The sequence below is a fragment of the Parambassis ranga genome, chromosome 13, assembly GCF_900634625.1.
Source record: "Parambassis ranga chromosome 13, fParRan2.1, whole genome shotgun sequence".
Classification (NCBI taxonomy): domain Eukaryota; kingdom Metazoa; phylum Chordata; class Actinopteri; family Ambassidae; genus Parambassis; species Parambassis ranga.
The window spans coordinates 11,463,878-11,477,659 of NC_041033.1; the positions used below are offsets into that span (position 1 = coordinate 11,463,878).

General features: G+C 39.8%; 1 protein-coding gene across 1 annotated transcript; it reads left to right on the plus strand.

The window, feature by feature from the left end:
- The first annotated feature begins 1,382 nt into the window (after nt 1–1,382).
- On the plus strand, nt 1,383–4,182 carry LOC114444433 (GTPase IMAP family member 7-like). Its single transcript, XM_028418974.1, has 2 exons — nt 1,383–1,451; nt 2,295–4,182. Exons 1-2 carry the CDS (start codon nt 1,436–1,438, stop codon nt 3,260–3,262), a joined length of 984 nt encoding a protein of 327 aa, XP_028274775.1. The 5' UTR covers nt 1,383–1,435; the 3' UTR covers nt 3,263–4,182.
- Nucleotides 4,183–13,782: the final 9,600 nt, after the last annotated feature.

Genomic DNA, 13,782 nt, shown 5'->3' on the forward strand with positions numbered 1-13,782 from the left:
ATGATTTAATTAAATATAGGCCATTACATAACCAGTCATCTGTGTGACTGTGTGATTCATCAAAATGAGCTCAACTTACCAAGGACTCATTAATAATGATGATTCAAAAGTGCTGACAAATATCATTCTGCATGATTCTTTGAACAGAAAAAAAACATATTGCTTTATTATGTTTATTATATATTTCAGCTTTGTTCTACTTTAACACATGAATCCTTCCAGGTTTATGAGATAGTTTTTACATATAGACAAACCAAACACATTTAGATTTCTGTTCCTGGAACAACTGGAGCACATCAGTCAACAAGTCTGATTTGCTCCAGTTGTCATATTAAGATGCTGTCTCTCTTCGTGTCACACAGTGACAGGTTAAAGAGAAAATAATGACATGGAGACGTGATCCTGCTCTTTGAAACCAGGATGGCTACATTCCAGTTTTCAACAGTGCCAGTAAGTCAGTCTGTCCTAACAGGAAACTGGTCTAATAAAGTCTACCAGTCTAATGTACTAAAGGTGAGAATCCAAAATATATTTAAAGCAAGTTTTCTTGTCGATCTGTGTGTACAATGATTGATTAATGTCATAAAAATAGAAGATATTTGGTTTCCTCTGCCAAACCTCAAAAAAGCATCACTCATGTTGGACAAACACTAGTGGTTAAGCATTAAAAAACAACTAAAATTGTAGAGTTTATGGTTAGCATTGGACATAATTAACATTGTTTGAGATTTTTCGTGGCAAACAATATGAACAGAGACAACACAGTATACCTCAGTTCCATTAAATGTCCCAGTGCAGGTGGCACAGGCAGAGAAGCTATACATGAAGACCTCTGTCATCAAGTAAGTGTGTGTGTGCTGTGAAAACTGATCAAAATAAATCTAATCTGCTGATCTGATCAAAACGGGATCAAACCAAGATTGCAAAGTTCTGTATATATAATGATACTATCATTAAAAATGAGCAGATAAACATTAAAGTAAGCAGTCTTAACAACATTTTACAAAGTACAGTTTTGGTCTATGTTTGTTTAGATTGTGTGAGATGTAGTTGGATAGTTGACATTATGAGAGATAGGACAATCCACATTCATCTGACGTATGTGAATGCTTTGCTGTGATCATATATTCATGTTGTACAGACTACATTATTATTATTTTTTGTTTTGTTTTCTTGTTTTTGACAGGCGGACTTTCCAGTCGTGACACTGTCACATCAGTCATCCTCTGAGTGTTCCAGTATCTCTGACATGAGTTCCTGTAACATACTTTCAGTTTCTGTGATGTCTGTAGACGCAATGTGGGAGATCTAGGTGGGAAGTTTGCTGGAAAGCTGCCAGATAGACCTTGGGTATATAGTGTTCGTCTCACGCTGAAGATAAACAGAGCTGCTTTCATGATTTAGATGTCATCAAGACATCACGCAACTGACAGCGATGACCCAGAGCACAGGTAATCTGATTACTCTTATCTCTGTGTTCAATCAGCATTACACCTGCTTTGTTCATGTTTGTTTTACATTTTTAAATGATGTTTAATGATCTTTTTTATTTTTTCCTCTCTTTAAAAAACTTTAGCTTCAGTCTGTAATATGAGTTGAAATGTTTCTGACAGCCTGCAGCGCCTACGTTTATTTGACAAATATCATGAAATTTACTGCACAGTTTTTAAGTGAATATTACAAAGTAGGACAGTTTTTTTCTGTCTGCATATCAACCTGAAGAAGAATTAAACAATATTCAATGATTTAAGGACACATTTTACTGATAAGACTCTAAAATCATAACTCGGCTCATATGAGATCTGACTCCCTGTCAGTTGTGGCTGTGGAGGACAAGATTAAAGCTTGTTCCATGCTCCATCAGAACAGAGAAACTGGTTCTGGCTCTCGGAGCGCTGGTTTGGCAGGTCTCGCAGCTTGTTCTCGACACGTCCTCTGGGCGGACGTGGTCGTGGTGTATGTGGAGAAGAGTTCTGAACACATGTTTCAACAAATATGAAAAGTCCCGTCAGATATGAACTTTGTTCTTGTTCCATCTCAAGAAAATGAGCAAATTTCTCTGTTCTCGTGGAACTATAATGTTTCAGTTTGAGTGAACCTGCATAAACTCTTTGGAAAACATATATTAACTGCTGGTTTAATCTATGTGAATGATACAACAGACTTAACTTACAAACATTTTGTGTAACTGTATTGCTGAAGTCCAGTTCTGTTTAGAGTACAGTATGTAAAGGTGACCCAGTGTACTGAATAACAATCCTATACAAAAAGTCTGTTTTCACATTGTTTTGTAGGTTTTTATCCAGTTGAAGAAATCCGAATAGTTCTGATCGGAAAAACCGGAAATGGGAAAAGTTCATCCGGAAACACCATCTTAAACCGAACAGCGTTTGATGTAAGGCTCTCTCCTCAGTCTGTGACATCAGAGTGTCAAAAGGCCAGAGGAACAGCGGCTGGGATCAGGGTGGCGTTGATCGACACGCCGGGAATTTATGACACAAAGTACACAGAACAAGAGGTGGTCAGAAAACTGAGAGAGTGCATCTCCCTATCTGCTCCCGGTCCACACGTTTTCCTGATTGTCATCAAGCTGGGCAGATTCACACAGGAGGAGCAGAAAACCATTGAGCTGCTGCAGATGGTGTTTGGTGACCGTGCTGCAGCTTACTCCATGGTCCTCTTCACACACGGCGAGCAGCTGGGAAACACAACAGTTGAAGCTTTTTTCAGTCAGAGCGAAAAACTTAGATCTTTGGTTGAAAGATGTGACATGCGCTACCATGTTCTCAGTAATACAGTTTCTGACAGCTGTCAGGTAGCCGAGCTGCTCACAAAGATAAGCAGTATGGTCCAGCACAATGGAGGGATGTATTACACAAATGCAATGTTCCAGGCAGCAGAGAGAGCCATCCAAGAACGAGCGGAGAAGATTTTCTACCTTAACGCCGAGAAGAAAAGGCAAGAAGAAGAAAAACTGAAAGCTACAATTGAGGCATCACTGCTGCAGGAAGAGTTGCAGAGGCTCGACGAAGAGTACAGAAGAGAATCAAGAGAAAAGGCAGAGAAGAAAAACAAATTTGTGAAAGGTCTCATTGTGCCATCAGCTGAAGTGGGCATGTTAGCTGGGGCTGCTGCTACAGCTTGTGCAGGTCCAGTCTGTGCTGTTGTTGGAGCAGTGGTGGGTGGAACTATCGGGGCTTTAGTTGGACTGCTGACACCGATAGCGGCAAAAGCTGTGAAGAAAATGTGTGCTGTACAGTGAGACCCACAACCTACACAACAGATACACAACAGCTACTACTACTACACAACTGCTGTTTACATCGTCAGCAGGCTGAAGAGCTGAGCAATGAATACACAATGGAAGCACTGCAAACACATGAGCTGTTTTTATAATGAAGTGAACAACATTTAGCTTCTACTCCATTCTTATTCTTCATACCAGATGTAGCTGTTTGTCAGTCTGAAGAGTGAACATCGGACTTTACTCAGCTGAACTCGTGCTGCCAGCATGTGATGAAACACTAAATAATGTACATTTGAAGCATCTTTAAAGCTTCCATTTGTGTTATAGGTTTCTGTTCAGATGCTGTCCTGTTAAACTGGATATTATCTGTACAAGATAAGCTGTATAAATGGCTGCAAACAAAACCTCACCAGTTTACTCTCCTGGAAGAAAAAACAGCCTTTTTGATTAGCCTATTTCTCCTTCTTCTTCTTTTTATCTTTTTAACTGAGGCCACACAGGGCTCACCTCACCTTATATTAAGGAACACAGTGATATTGGATAACAACAATGAAGTAAATTGAACCTCTTAAAGCTTTAAAAAAATAGCTATAATATCTTGTCATTTATGATGAGTTTTGTATTTAACATTTGGATATTTTAGTTCAGTTGCAACAATTACTAACCTGTGGTGTGGTGTCTGTTAACAGAAGTAGCAAATATTTTCAGGCTTAGGGCATACAGGGAACTTTTGAAACATATGTGTGTGTATGTAAAACCTTTAGATGGGAAGTCAGTGTGTGTTGTACACAGTAGGTGAACACACAGTGACAATGCTGACAATGCTGACAAACTCACCCCAGACAGACAGCATTCCACAGTTAGAGGCTCTGGTGAATTTTTTTCAGGGTACCTTGTCTGTGTGCAAAAAACAAATCCTGCATACTAAACACATGACACATACAAGGACATGTCACTACTGCTGAATACATTTTCAGAAATACATGCATATATTTTCAAATTCTTCGTTTTTCTTGTCTCTATCAGTTGTCATTTTGTCTGTGTGTGTGTGTGTGTGTGTGTGTGTGTTTCTTTGTGTGTCTCAGTCACTCTTCTGACAGCTGGACTCACTGGCCCTCAGGAAAAATGACCAACTCTCTTTACATGGACTGTACTGCATAAAAGAGCCACACTTTGCTCTTTACAGCCCTGCCTCACATGCACAAGCACAAACTCACATGTACATGTAGGGAACATAAATGTGGAGTCACCATGGTCTCGCTCCGCCTTGTAGCAAACACACAAGGCTTAGATCAGAGACTATTTTAAGGTGGTTTCTCATGCGGTAGTAATCATTCCAAAGGCCACAGAATACAATAGAGGTCTACAGTTAACAGCTTGCTGTGCTGTAATGCCAGAGCCACAGAGTGGCTCGAGGTGAATCTGTCTTTAGAAATAAATTTCAACAACTTAGACGAGCTCGTTTCAAGTGCAGGCTGGAAAAAAAATGGCTGTGCATGGCTGCATGTGAGCAACACAGCTCTCTCTCTCGCTCTCTTTCTGTGTGTGTGTGTGTTTACGACCTGGAATAGCAAAAAGTAACATCCTGGGGGAAATAATGATGGTGTACATGAGAGAAAACAAAGCAAAGTGTCTTCTCACTAGTTCAATTATACTCCAGACACAGAAACACTGTAAAAAAAGACAGAAAAGAACCACATTGTGGTTTCCGTTATGTGCTGCCCCTCACCCACTACATATAACTTCATACAAAGAAGCAGATGGATAATGTGGGTTAAGTGCTTCCCTAACACAATGTGTTTGTTGACATGTGCCACAGCTATATAATATAATATAATATAATATAATATAATATAATATAATATAATATAATATAATATAATATAATATAATATAATATAATATAATATAATATAATATAATATAATATAATGGGTTTGTTTTCTTTTTATGTGAATCCTTGGTTTCTAGTTGTGTTGGGTGTACTTGTCCTTTTCTGGGTTTTGGTCATGGTTCCTGTTTTATTTTGAAAGTCCTGTCCTTGTCAGTTTTACTTCCTGGCGTTTTCCCTCCATGGTGATTGCTTGCCCTGCCTCTAATGTGTTTCACCTGTGTCTTGTTAACCTTGTGTATTTGAGTCCGGGGTTCACCTTTGTTTGTGTGTGTGATTTTTTTTGATTAGCTTTACTTCCTTGCCTTTTTGTGTCTGTGTTTTGATCCCCTCTTGAACAATCACCCTAAAAATGTCAGGATGATCTCTGCACTGGCTCACTATTCCACCTTGTGGTTCACAGTAGTATTACATAATTGTGTGGTTACTAAAAAATACACACAAATACTTTATGTATAAATTGTTCTTATAGCAATATATTATGCCTGGACATTTAAACAGGTCCTTCCAGAAAGTGCTACCTCACTGTACCATGTCTGGCTGGAGGAGAATAGATTTTTAACAGATTTGGCAACCTTTAAAAATAATGAATTATTTCTTATTAATTACACATATGGAAATGCTTTATTAAACATTAGATAGTCATAACTTTATAAAAACACACTTGTGTGTTATTTTTATGTGAATTTTTAAATGGACATGAATAATTCAGTTCTACACCTTTGTGATTCAAACCAAAGTACAAGGTAGCAGAAGATATAAGAGGGCGGCAGAGTCGTGCCAAAGACACCAGCATCAATAATTTTGCACTGTTTTACACAGAGCTCAGCATGCTCTTACCATGCACCCCCCACCCCCCAACATACACATCCATACAGAGAGAGAGAGAGAGAGAGAGGGGGGATGAGTGGAGTGAATAAACTCTTCCATGAAGCATGAAAAGCATTCATTGTGTCATTATGAAGCACATCCACAGCCACACTCAACAAAGCACAGCAGTGCCGTCTTAAAGAGCTTCCTCGTCTTTTTTTTTGCTCCTGCTTTGAACTTCTTCTTCTTTTCTGTTTTTTGTGTGACGCTCTCAGACTAGCAATCTTTGATCCAGGGATCATGGAGTTATCACTGATGTCAGCACAGGTACGTGCACAGGAACTTCTTTAGTATCCCTTTAACTTATTAAATGACTAATGTACAGGATTACTCTGTGAATTACAGTTTTATTTTTTACTAAGTTAAACATGTTGCCGCACACTTTAATGTTCTGTGCTTCTCTTGTTTACTGCTTTGGTTCCATTTATAATGAATTCAGTAAAATGGTCATATGTATGAATGTATCAATAACCCGCACCCTCCATAATCCCCCGGTCATCCCAGATAAATATTGGATGAGGATCCTATGATACCGCAGACTCTGCTTTCATCATCATTACTGTGGTAAAATGTGGGAACTCACGCTGAGTTGCTGGAGCATAAGAAATGTTTCTGTACATTTGTAGAGTACAAATTTGCATTATAGAATTACAGTTTTAGACAGTGCACACATACGGAGATGACTCGGGGGCAGTCTGTACAGTAGGTTCTCCAAAAGAAGACACGCAAGCAAGGACTCGCGTTGTTCAAAAAGTGAGTCACTGCAAGGCAGCTGTTTCCTGGCTTAATGTCACCTTTTAACTGAAGTATCAGGATGCAGCCACGTGCACTGAAATAAAGCCAGGAGTTTAATTTGCTGCTAATTTAAGAGGAATATGGATACACCCAAGGCTTCTGTTGGTCTCAGTCAAACTGAATACTACACATTCTGCTGAGTAACAAAGAGAGCCTCCTGTTTCTCTTTAATAACTCATTTAATTAATGTCTCTCAAAGTCTTTTGACGCAGATGTAAACTGGACCCTCACACAGACATGCAGTCCTGAAGCAGTCCTTCACTGCGGCTCCCTCCTCTTCTTGTCCCACTTTCTGCCCTCTTTTAATCCTCTGACCTGTGATGCTGAGCTTCATGCCCCGAGGGCCGTGCTTTATGTTACAATCAAGGCCCTTTTGAGAGTTGCTATAAGACCATCAAGCCTGTGAATATGTTTTGAAAGCAGTGAGTGTTCTAAAGCTTTTAAGTGAAAGTTCTCCTTTCCCTGAGAAAGCATTTAGTGTAATGCCCTAAGGCCTCCTCAAATGGTGAAAACGTTCTTTTTTTCCTTCAGCTATGTTCTTAGATTGTATAGAAACATTAGAAATCTGCATTAACCTTTGGACAGGAAGACATAGACGGTCAATTACATTGTGTACCGTCTATGTTGTGTACATTTTATAACATTTTAATGTTGATGTGCCAAATTAAAACATGACATCAAATAATAATTATATAATAGATGGACTTTCCAGAAATTCTGACAATTATTAGATGTTAATTTGATCTGTATTGGTGTCAGGGAAAAGCTACTAGCATTCAAAGGTCTTCACTAGCTTGTCGTGTTTCCTTTTTGGCAATCCCTTGATCTGATTAGATGGAGAGAGTATTAGACTGTGATTGACATCCATCCAGTCGCCTGCAGTTATTTGTTAGAGCCCCTGTCCTTTATAAACAGTCGAATGGGCCGACCTCAGACATGATTCTAAGTAACTAACAGTCTGTGTATCAGCTGAATGATTACATCACAATACTCAAGCACAAAAAACAACTGTTCAGGCTCCTGATGGCGTTTTTCATAAAGGTACAGACATCTGAAACCCAGCTGTCAATCAGGTAGCCAATGAGCTGCCTGTTTAAGTGTGAAATCATGCCATCTGCTGGGGTGCTTCATAAAAAAGGCAAACTTTCATGCATCAAACAGTAAGGTACACGCTTAAGGGCCTCAAAGCTATCATCTAAGTGTCGCTTCCTGAAGTGTACCCTGTCCAACTGTGCAGATGTGATGGAAAATCTCCTGCAACCATCTGCTCTAAAGGTTCTAAACCAACTCACCCTGTGTGCTCCCCCAAAAGAAGATGCAGGCCTTATAAAGGTTTTTCTCACAACTTGTTAGAAGTTCAAGATTTCTGAATTAAGCAGCACCCCCCTCCTTCATTTGCTATCTACTGGCACGGTGTCTCTCTGCTCCAGACGTGAACCCTGTCTGGCTGCAGGAGTTTGATGGAAAGCCTCATCTGATAGCCATCTGTTCTCAGATAGTTAATCAGATGGGCTCAATGTGTGGTCCTTAATCACCCCACACTAGTTGTCTCTGATCAGTCAACTCCTCCACACTGCTGCTCTGTGAAACTGCAGAAAAAAACAAAACAAAAACTTGTGTTGCAAGTTTTGTGACTGACTGAGGTCTGAGGTCAAAGTAGAACTGATGATGGATGTAAAGTTGATTGTGTTTTCACTTCATTAGATGTGGCACTAAAAAAACAGTCAGCATTATTTTTCAAAAGAGTGCAAGGTATGCAAATACATACTGTATGTGGCTGTCATGTTAATGATTTTGCATTAAGTGGTTGTGGTTTCTGGGTCAGACCATGTGACTGATGAAGCGTCCTCTCTTCAGGCTGACCTTGTGCTGGTGACTGGTTTCCCTCTCTCTCCATCACAAACCTCTTTTTTTTCCCTCAGGGTAAATGTTAAATTGGTCTTAATTAAGTAATGCCAATCAAAAAGTGTATGATGGAGATTTGGGTCAGATTACCATCTGCAAAAGACTTATCAGGTGCTTCAGGGGAGCACCTGCTCGACACTGACAGCTAATCCGATGTGTCAGGAGCATCAGGAGACTCAGGTTTTCTTACATTTCTAAGGATTCAAAGCCTCGAGGCATTTTATCTTTTCTATCATTTATGGCTAACATGTCCTTTTGCTTTTACCTTGTTTCAGGTCATGACAAACATTTCAACCAATCACCACTTGACCTACACACAGTGTCATGACTCAGAGGAATGCACAGTCTTGCCTTGTGCCTCTGCAGAAATCTGTTTAAGTGCATCCTCACAGCATCAGTTCCTTTATTATCCCTGCACGGAGAGATGTGATAACCTTCAGTGATGAAAACAAAGGTCGTGACACATTAGGCATTACAGAGTGGTGAGTCGTTCCTGACACGCATACCATAAGCTGTAAGCATAATACTTTATTCATTCAAAACAGCTGGCATGACAGATTAGATCCACACGTATGCATCGAACATGCAAGGAGATGGACTCAACTGTGCTCCTCTTACATAAAGACATGCTTCACCTTAAGGATCAGTCTGTAGGACTGCAGGGACATTTAATTTAAAACAACAGGAAAATAGTTTTACACTCAAAGGGTTAAACGTTGGATGCAAAATTTTATTTTATTTTATTTTATTTTGCCCTGACTAGCGATAACCACATCACATCAATGTATATTGTGTGAATAGAAGCTTGGCACATTTAATCATGTTGCCTGAGCTTTAAATTTGACGGTCCTTATTTTCAGACACACCTCCATTACGATGTCAGAATGGTTTTTATCAGAGGATCTGGATAATCCCTTCAACAGTAATACTTTGCATTATTTCAAACAGAAGTGACAAAGATATTGACTGGTTTGTGTTATATAATAAATGAAAAACAGGGATTACATGTGCTGTGCACACAGCCTGTTTCTTTGTTGACACAGCCATCAACCCTGACCTCCTCCAAATTTTCAAAACTTGAGTCCACACTGTAAATGTGTAAATATTGTGCACATTATCTGCACCTTAATCCACCTGCACAGTGTGTGACTGTGTGTGTTTGAAGATTGAAGAGTCAAGGGTCACTTATTGATGTCAGTAAATGCTGCTCTTTGCTCGTATGTCGGCATTGGAAGCCTGCAGCAAAAGTCCGGATTCAGCCAGCCGTGATAACAGGCCTTTCTCTCTCTCTCTCTCTCATTCACCACAACCTACAGAGCAGTCACCTCCTCCTCACACTCATCTTCTTGCTCATGCTGTTCTTTCTCTCTCAGTTATTATTGCTTCTTATTCTATTCTTCTGGTTAATTCAGAGTGCTCAGGTCCCCTCTGGACATATTCTAAGCAGCAGTATTTTCTTTTCATCACACGGCTCAATAACTTGGAAAGGAAGGGAATTATTTTCAGCTGCTGCTACTTTCTTTAAATTTAAACTCAATCAAATTAGCTTTTATTCAAAACCAAGAGCCACCGCCAGCAGGAGACAGTATCTGCTGGCCTTTGGAAAAAGCTTTTAAAACATGATTAAATTATTTAAATGTGTTGCCTCATTAACAAATTTAAATTCTTATTTGGGAGTTTTTGTATCAACAAATTCATTCAAACTTATTAAAAGTTGAATTGCAGTTACAAACAGTGATTGATAAAGTGAGACTTCATCAATAAAGACTGCAGAAGCTCTGCTTCACAGCTTTAAAGCTCAAAAGCATGGGTTTTATATAACTACATGTTATTTTTAACAATTATTAGGATGCATCCTGTCTTCACACACCAGAAAATGCCGTCCTTTTTTTTCTTTTCATTTTTTTTTCTGTTATTCAAGCATTTTTTTTAGAGCACATCAGTTTTGTCCATGGCCGGGAGCTTTGGCTCTGTGATGCTGAAGCAGTATTACACACACATCACAGGACATTATCTTTCTGACAAGATGGTGGAACTAAATGAGGTTTTTTTTGTACGTCATCTTTTGGCCAGTTTAGCAAACGGGTAAGATGGCATCAAACCATCAACCTCCAGACCTGAAAAATGAACACAGAGACACAGAGAAGACTTTCGTATGACTTTAACTTTAGGTGACAGGTGTGTGATGTCATAGGTCACCACCCTGTGTCTCTATGAATTCCTGGCTTGCCTCAGCTTGGCATTTTAAAGATTATGCATCTAAAAGGTAGTTCTAGTGGTTTTATATATTACGTGTTAGCCGACACACACAAAGAGGGCACATCTAACACACATATGTGCTCTGGACCCCCCCGCCCCCCCCAGGTTTGTCAGCATTTATGCTGGTAGACACTGAACATAAGAGATAAGAATGGTTCATCCTTCATGTCTTCACCCTTTCTTCTGCTTCTCTTATCCACATCTGTAATGTTCTGACAGATGTTTAACAAAGCAGAGGAACAGCTGGCTGCTGCAGGGCTGTTTATTCCCCTCGTTCACTCCTTTCTCCTCTGTCCTCCCTCTCTTTTCTCTGATCCTTGTTTTTTTATATATAAATATATATATATATATATTAAAGCAGTCACAGATGGAGACCTACATTTCCAGCCCTGGATATATGATAAATTGTTAAATATAAACAATATAATTATATTATAATTTTCAAGACAGCATGCACAACACTGAAATATTCCCCTTCACCCAGGAGCAAACTTCACTTCAAGAGCTACACTAATAGCTTTTGAAACAAATAACTTGTGAGTCAAGCGCCTCATAAATGATAAGTGAGTCTTGCCCGCTCCCATCCTTGGCTAATCATGGGAGGGTTTTCTCTCTCCCCTCATTTGGCTCAGTTGCCTTCATTTTAAATAACCCTTGGCCTTCACTCTGTGACTATGTGTGTGTGTCTGTTTGCACTGCAGTGATTGATGAGTGTGTTTTAGTGTGTGTGTGGGATTACCAGAGGCAGCATGTCCCTTCAATTTAGAAGAACATTATATAACTTTATAAAGCTTTACTTTCATGGACACACACGCACTCCAGAGTTCCAGAGTAATATACTGATTGTACAGGTGGTGACAGAAAAAGAAAGAACATAGAGAAGAACAGGCGAAAGATTATAAAGGGAACATGGAAGTCTGTTGAGTCAGCGATGCAGGCAGGGAGAGGTTGTAAGAGGATAGTCTGGGACAAAAGTGGGGATGGAATATGGGAAAAGGTTTGGATTGTATCAGTCAGGACATGTGTGACAGGTGGAAATTTGAGAGAAAAATAGCCATTAAGAGGAGACTGCAGGGACTGAAACAAAACGAACAGGACATGAACAAGAAAAGACATCAACCCTGTAATAACCCCATCCCTCTCCAGTGTCTTTCACACTGAGATGGCACTGTGATGTTGCTAAGAACACTCCCTCTGTGCTGTCTTTGCTCGTTCAACAACAAACTAAACAGACTCTGAGTGCTGCCTCAGTGCAGGCTTTCAGAGGGCAGAGCTGATCTGCAGCAAGCAGCTCAGCCCTTCACTCAGCGGTGATTCTGCATCGTGACTGTGTTCAGCATTTGCTCAGAGGAGCAATGAAATGACCCTCTGGTTCACACACCAGCACACACCATATCATGTTTGATGATCTAAAAGCCATACAGTATGCATTCAGCCATACCTAGATGCTTTTACCATCTATCTATCTATCTATCTATCTATCTATCTATCTATCTATCTATCTATCTATCTATCTATCTATCTATCTATCTATCTATCTATCTATCTATCTATCTATCTATCTATCTATCATACTTTTGCACTGAATGTCTTATGTAGGCACAGGTATGCTGAGCACACTGCTGCAGCCTGACATGTTCCAACTACAGACTGTGAAAGCTTTACTTGTTAACTGCAGACTAGGATTTTGCTACTGTTTCCTCAGAGGGAAGCCAAGACACCAATGATCTCTTGTAATCTGTGTGTGTGTGTGTGTGATCCAATCCTATAAACATCCAGCTCAGCTGTTTTACGGATTAAAGTGACTCCACAGACACACAGAATACATTTCTGACACACCTACACATGAACACATACATCCACACACTCACAGCAGGATCTCTGTATCTGTCTCACACACGCACGCTCTGTGAGTGTATACTCATCTCTTCCACTGGGAAGGACCTCTCTCTCCCTCTACCTCTCTCTCTCTCTCTCCCTCTTTCTCTCTCTCACACACATGGAGTGAGGTCTCTCATTCTGGTGAAGCGCTGCTCCTCTCTGTATGTGGAGGCACTCTCTCGACAGTCAGAGTGTAGGACAGGACCAGAACTGATCCTCTTTACTTCAAATACAGCCGGCAGTAGGTACCACTCTGTTTCCTGTGCTTTTTGTGTAACATTCATTTTTATGGTTATTTCTACCGTGCAGCATGGAAATCAGTGTTTCTGTTTGTCTGAGCTAAAATCGACAAATAAGATCATGAAGATACAGAGCTCTGTTTGTTGGTTTTCACTGTATGTATGAGTATGAGTGTATTTCATTTTATCTGAACAATCTGAGCACAGGTCAGAACGCGCCATGTGTTTGATGACAAACAAGCCACACTTCCAGCACCTCTACCACTCTGGCTGTGGATGCTTGTGTTTTGGGTTTGATTTAAATTTAAATTTCTGCTCCTTTATTTAGCTTCTCTGGTCAGTGATGATACATTTCAAGCTTTTAAAAAATTAATTTGAATTTCACTTTGAACATTAAGAAGTGGCCGCTCTTCTTAGTGCACAGCTACAGCAGCCTGTTATCACTTTCCTGTAACTCTGTCTCACTGGTAGTAGCAGAGGAATCACCTTGTTCTGCATATTATACCAGTATGAACATCATGTATATAGTGTACTTTGTACGCCAAATTGTTTCAAGAAAAACTGAGAAAGGTAATATAATAGAAGATAAAATGGTAAACACAATAAAACCATGAAGCCATGTAACAAAAGAGGTCAGTTACTTATATAACTGTAACTTTAGTCTGAGTGAACAGATTGCTGCTTTACTACACAGC